The 7,002-nt window shown below is 48.1% G+C and overlaps 1 protein-coding gene across 1 annotated transcript; it reads right to left on the reverse strand.

Annotated features, from left to right (window-relative positions):
• Window positions 1-539: 539 nt before the first annotated feature.
• On the reverse strand, window positions 540-6,556 carry LOC147722437 (uncharacterized). The gene is made up of 6 exons (XM_086966842.1): window positions 6,042-6,556; window positions 3,026-3,125; window positions 2,823-2,921; window positions 2,541-2,681; window positions 1,255-2,347; window positions 540-1,194 (listed from the first exon to the last, which is right to left on the reverse strand). Exons 1-6 carry the CDS (start codon window positions 6,093-6,095, stop codon window positions 540-542), a joined length of 2,142 nt encoding a protein of 713 aa, XP_086822968.1. The 5' UTR covers window positions 6,096-6,556.
• Window positions 6,557-7,002: the final 446 nt, after the last annotated feature.

Genomic DNA, 7,002 nt, shown 5'->3' on the forward strand with positions numbered 1-7,002 from the left:
ATTAAAAGCCGGCGTTGCTTTGTACTATTAAGCCACTTTTGTTTTTTTTTACGGGCCCAGGCTTTTCGAGATACCAAGCCCCAGCCTATCTGAACAGGTAGGTCGCTGTCGTTGGTTGTCTTGTTCATGGAGGCCTCCGCTACAGTTCCACCCCAAGGTCCTTCTGAATGTTGGGGTGCTTGGAGTTTTAAAGCCAGCCCCCCGACCCCCTTCAAATGACCGACCCTAGGTATGTTAGACCCTGCCCCTATGTATTGTCGGCGGTGAAGTGTTGGATTATATGCTTCAGGCGTTGCTCTTGAAGCTGTGGTACCATGCTTGAAGGGTTCTAGGGAAACAGGTGTATCTTGTTTGAAGGGGTCTATGGAAACAGGGGTGTCTTGTTTGAGGGTATGTGGGGCCCCCGATGGTCGTTGCCTGAGTAGTTTTAAGAACCGTACAGCCTTTGTCACTAACCTCTGGACCTTACGGTTATATTTTGGGGTCCTCTTAGGAGTAACAATGGCTGTGGGGGTCTTTAGGGGCTGGTACTGACATAGTCATGAGTGTGTACCGTGTATATCGGCCACAGCCGCCTGACACATCTGTATGATCTCTTTTTTACACACCCCAACCCTTGCCACGACCAGATGTTGGGCCTCCCTCTTGTTCCTGAGATTGGAAAACCCCATATCCATTCTTATGATTGCACGGTTCGCCTGTCGCTTTAATTTGCGAACAGCCATCTGGATCTCTTTTACATGTGTCTTCAATGCCTCTTCAGTGTTTACAGACCCATCTTGTTCCTGCTTAGGGGGGCACACCTTGCGAGGTCTTATAAATGGTGACAACCCCTCAGACACATCTATACTGCCACCAGCTATGGCGGTACTGGACACAGGTCTGTACACGGGCATGTCCCAGGGGATGGACATGGCCCTGTACACAGGGATGGCAACGGTACTGGCCTCAGGGTTGGACACTGTACTGTACAAAGGGTTGGCAGCGGTGTTGGCCTCAGGGTTGGCCACTGTACTGTACAAGGGGTTGGCAGCGGTGTTGGCCTTAGGGTTGGACACTGTACTGTACATGGGGTTGGCAGCGGTGTTGGCCTCAGGGTTGGACACGGGCCTGTACACGGGGTTGGCAGAGGGGCTGGCCACGGGACTGGACACGGGACTGTACACGGGATTGGCAGCGGGGATGGCCACGGGACTGGCCACTGGACTGGACACGGGACTGTACATGGGATTGTCAGCTGGACTGTCCAAGGGCCTGTACGCGGGGCTGGCATCGGGGCTGGACACGGGGCTGTACATGTGGATGACCGTGGGGCTGGTAGGGTCGTATGCTCCTGGAGGGGTCCTCGGGGACAAAGGGTCTGAGGATTGTGAGGAGTTGTCATTGTAATCCTGGGGCCTAGCTGAAATGTATGTGTTAGGGTGTGGTGCATGGTTACCTGTGTTCTGTAAGCCATCTGTGTTCAAAGACCTCTGGTACACCGCTTCTGGGGTTCTACCAATGTTGTATACCATCCCCCTCAACTCCTCAAGAGCGTGGCTATTCATGCTAGAAGGACTTTCTAGGGGTTGCGCATTACCACCTGTTGATACCCTAGGCTGGGCCTGAACACTTACAACAGGCTTTGGGGGTTGCTCAGGGGCGTGCACCTCTACATGCACAGTTATTTTATTAGCCACTGTCTGGGGTTTCAGGACGCTTGGTGGATCCTGGCTTGTATTAGGGTTGCTGAGGGACTCTGGTAACGGGAACTTAGGGACCCCCGGTTTTAGCTTCAGATGTTTTCTTGAGAGGCGCGATGTTTTAGGGGGTTGTGGCGGCGCCGCCTCTTCTACAACCACCGGTACAACTACCACCTCCTTGGGGCTCAAGGTTGTATAGGCCTCATTCAAGGGCTTAGCATCCTTTTTTATAGATAAATCTAAGGGGTTAGCTTGGGGCTCAGGGGTGCTAGGGCTTTTCTTCTCAGGGCTTAAGAGCTTTGCAAGGCCCTCGTGGAGCACCGCCGTTGTCTTCTTTTGGTTTAAGGGCTCTGTTTGGGTGTCTGTGAACACCTTACAGACCTTCACCCTTTTTAAAGGGCTGGGGAGGTTCTCTGAGTCCCCCTGATTCTTCTTAAGGGTGGCAGGGCTTGTAAGCATACCGCCAGTGTTGGCCCCGCCCCTGTGCAGAATAGATTGTTGTAGATGGTTGTTGAGCGTGTTGCTTGGTGTGTAGTACGTAGATAGTTTTTCCTGGCGTACACGCCTACTCACGACTTTTGCGCCGCTTCTGTTGTTCTGGACGGATGTTATGTCCGTTAAGGGCGGCGCCGACCTCTCTTCAGCAGCATGTTTCTGAGCCGCTTCTAAAATATAAACAGAAAAAAATATATATATATATATTAGAGTAAGCATAAAAACAACACGTACAATCAACACCATCCTAAGTTCTACACAGGCACCTTTTTTATATAGGCCTTCCTACAACCAGCTGTACCCTTCTGCTTGAGAGTCTGTAACGCCTCTAGTACTTCTCACACCCTTTTATAAAAAACACACCTGAAAGAGGTCTTTTTGCAGCTCTTTTCTTTGACAGAGGTCCCACTTTAGAAGTTGAAGCTTTCCTCTTCAAAGGAATTTCTTTTGAACATTGCGCCGCCTCATGGACCGCAGCACCGTCCTGGCATAACATAGGGACACCTGTAAAGAAAAAAATAATACCCAACATTAGTCATCTTTCTGAGGATTACCTCTATACACCCTCAGGGTCAGGACGCTGTCCTACTCCGCCAACTCCCTAGCGCCTTAGACAGTTTAAATAACAACGGCATTTTTAATTACCTGTAGGAACTGTAGTGTTTTGCACATTGTTCATAGCGTCTTGAGCCTCGAGGTACAACATAAGATCGTCATAAGCTTCTTGTAGGTCGTGGTCATTAGCTGTAAAAGCATACAGACATGAGACCCACATTAGAAAAAAAGAGAACTTGTGCGTTGCTGGTGTACAAAACTACGTAGAACTACACAACTCTAAATATATATACCTGGCTGCGGGGCTGACAAGTGACCATCGCTGCTAGTTATTACAGCTGTGTCCAGCGCAGGGGGTACATTGGTGACGGTTGCATTTGCAGGGTCTTGCATCTGTATTAAATATTAAATAAAAGAACAGGATTTAAAGCACCTTTCATAAATAAAAGTATCACAACTTCAAACAATTCATGTATACATTTTAAAAAACTGTTAAGAGGGGTGCAACAACAGACATTTTTTAAAAAGGCGTTGTATGTGCGGCACTAAAACATATGTTGAAAACAACCTGCGCCATATCCTTTGCTTATGGGGTAAATAACTGTAGGTACACATAGTCCTTCTGACCTACAACCACTGCCCCTAGGTTCATGGTACTCTTTTGTAACACGTACATGCCACTTTTCTCTTGTAACACCTTGTTTGCGCCCTCTTACATTTTGCATGCTTTTGATAGTTGCGCCACTGCCAGAATTGCCTACATGACGCTTATTCTTGTGCTTGAGTGTCTACCATATATTACAGTATTATACCTCTAATTGTACTTTGTTTTCTCTTGTAACCTACACACTTATCACTTTATTTATTACTCATGTAGCTTTACGCTTGCTTTTGTAACCGGCACACATGTCACTTTTTTCCTCCTGTAATGCCCCGCTGGCTAGCACGTGTATTTTGTTTGCTCACAATTGAAATTTTTGCCCATGTAACTTAAAGCCTGCTCTTGTAATTTGCGCTACATTTACATTTTTTCTGTTTGCATCTTTTTTATGTAACTCATGTAATTCTTATGTTTTGCAACTGGTGCTTATGTAAAGCGCTGTGACACCATCGTGTTTGCGCTACATTAAAACATTTTTTTCTACTTCAGCTTGTAGTTCTTTTATGTAACTCCTGTAATTCTTATGTTTTGCAACTGGTGCTTATGTAAAGCGCTGTGACACCATCGTGTTTGCGCTACATTAAAACATTTTTTTCTACTTCAGCTTGTAGTTCTTTTATGTAACTCCTGTAATTCTTATGTTTTGCAACTGGTGCTTATGTAAAGCGCTGTGACACCAGCGTGTTTGCGCTACATTAAAACATTTTTTTTTTCTACTTCAGCTTGTAGTTCTTTTATGTAACGTCTGTAATCCTAAATCCTTATCTTTTGTAAATGGTTCTTATGTACAGCGCTGTAACACTATCGTGTTCGCGCTATCTCTCAATAAAATGTTTAAACAAAAAAAAAAAACACACACACTGGGCATGCAGGGGCTTGGTCCGCCCCTACAGTGATGCACTGGTGACATCATTGAGGGGGCGGACCTTGCCCCTGCAGGACCGATGAAGCGTCCATCCGCCATGATCCCGTATCCACGTGGGGACCGTGGGAAAATGCCCTCCCAGGACCCTCACAGCCACCCAAGGACACCGGAACCCTACACCCCCGCACCCTCGAGCCGCGCCTTGTGAAAGCGGACTCGGGGGCATTTACAAAAAAAAAAGCGGGACAACTCGGCACTCGGGCTCCGGCGCCCCTGCAGAGACACCCGGAGCCCGCCCTCAGAGCCCCCCCCCGAGCAGCGCCAGCCTCAAGCGGGCTCAGGGGGGATTAATTTTAAAAACAAACGCTGGATCGAGGCAGCATTCGGGACCCCGGAGCCCCCACCAGACACCCAGAACCCGGTCCCACAACACCCCCGAGCAGCGCCATCATCAAGCGGGCTCGGGGGATTAATTTTAAAAATAAGCGAGGGACCGAGGCAACCCCACAAGGACACCGGAGCCCTACACCCTCGAGCCGCGCCTTGTGAAAGCAGACTCGGGGGCATTTACAAAAAAAAAAAAGCGGGACAACTCGGCACTCGGGCTCCGGCGCCCCTGCAGAGACACCCGGAGCCCGCCCTCAGAGCCCCCCGAGCAGCGCCAGCCTCAAGCGGGCTCAGGGGGGATTAATTTTAAAAACAAACGCTGGATCGAGGCAGCATTCGGGACCCCGGAGCCCCCACCAGACACCCAGAACACGGTCCTACAACACCCCCAGAGCAGCGCCATCATCAAGCGGGCTCGGGGGGGTTAATTTTAAACACAAAAAAAAAGCGGCAATCGGGGCACTGAGCCCCCAGGGACACCCTGACCCTCACCCCCGACAGCACCCCGGAGAAGCGGACTCGGGGCGATTTTTAAACAAAAAAAAGCGGCAAGCGGGGCCCCAGAGCCCTGAAGACCCCTCACAGACCTCCCGTGACACCCCCCGAGCAGCGCCAGCCTCAAGAGGGCTCATGGGGGCTTATTTTTATTTTAAAAAGCGGCACAAGGGCACCGGAGCCCCCCAGGGACGCCCAGAGACCTCCCCATCCAGAACCCCAGTGCATCTCCAGAGGATTTTTTAAAACGATGCACTCAAGGACCCTGAACATCCTGGACCCCTCCAGCTCACACCTTATAGGCTCTCCTACACAGATACAGCCCCATACTTCTGATCCTCGAAAAGCCCCAAAACAGCAACTTGGTGAGTACAATAATGCATTTTATTTATTTTTATATGTATGCCATGTATTTTATTTAAAGAACCTCTGCCACCCCTGAAACAGTAGTAGCCTCTAACATTTTATTGATATTAAATGTACAGCAGCCTGGTAAAAATGTTTCTATTCTCTGTAAAATATACGTTTCCCCTCTACATGTACCCTCCTAAGGCCTATAACATTATGACCCCTTAAATACAAACCCTGCAAACTCTAACTTATGCCACCACCCTTATTAACATTAAATACACACACACACACACACACACACACACACAGCTTTAAACTCATTGCATCAGCAAAGCCTTTATTCACTTTAAGCACATTTACATTACAATTCACATCTTGTAAAAAAACTTCTTTGTCACCATTATTCACATTAAACACAGCACATAGACTTAAAGAGTAACAGTTTACAAGCCACACTATATAGTACTATTTTTTTTTAAAAGTACAACTTTTTTATTTTTTTTAAACTACATGTACACCCTAATACAACATTACACCATCCATTATTTACCTTCTTTACATGTTGGCAGGCTGCGTCAATCTGGGAGAAGTTGCTCTGGTCCATTCTTGCCTTAGGATCCAAGGGTTGGCTCTGTGCCTTCAAAACAATCCAGGCCAGTCACTCCCCAAGGTTTTGTAGGGCTTGATGGTGTAGAAATCCACAAAGGTTTTTTGACTTGGTTGCTGGTGCAGGAGTCCTCCAGGTACAGCAGAACAATCCACGCCAGTCACTCCTCAAAGGGGGGTTTTTGAATGGGTGTTTGGCAGTGTTCCTTGAGGGGCCTTTTATACCTGTCCAAGCATGCTAATTAGAAGCCCCCCACACCCTTTATGACTTTAGGGGGTTAGAACAATGCCCTGATGGCCTTTGGTTGGGATCCTTTTTTTTCTATCCTTGTTACTCAAACTCAAGGCCTATCCTGGGAAGAGTGGGGTTAGACAATGGGGGCCGGCGCAAAACTCTTCACACCTACGTGACACATTCTCCTGGGAAGTAGGGAGCCCGGGAACAGGATCTACCTTGGGACTCACATATTAAATTTCCTGCCAGCCATGTCAAGTTGGAACTAACCTGTCAAATTTGGGACCAGGGGCTTTGTGATGTGTGGGGCTATCCTGGGAAGAGTGGGGTTAGACAATGGGGGCCGGCGCAAAACTCTTCACACCTACGTGACACATTCTCCTGGGAAGTAGGGAGCCTGGGAACAGGATCTACCTTGGGACTCACATGAATTTCCTGCCAGCCATGTCAAGTTGGAACTAACCTGTCAAATTTGGGACCAGTGGCTTTGTGATGTGTGGGTCTATCCTGGGAAGAGTGGGGTTAGACAATGGGAAGCTTTGCTCTACTCTCTTTTTTCTTATCTCAAATCTCAGGGCTGGCTGGGGTTTATTATTTTATAAGGGGTTTGTAGTAACTTATTTTTTTAGAGAGAATTACCATTGGTAGGTTTCTGAGGCCCCTTTGCCAC

This window comes from Lissotriton vulgaris, chromosome 4_1 (assembly GCF_964263255.1).
Source record: "Lissotriton vulgaris chromosome 4_1, aLisVul1.2, whole genome shotgun sequence".
NCBI classification, from domain to species: domain Eukaryota; kingdom Metazoa; phylum Chordata; class Amphibia; order Caudata; family Salamandridae; genus Lissotriton; species Lissotriton vulgaris.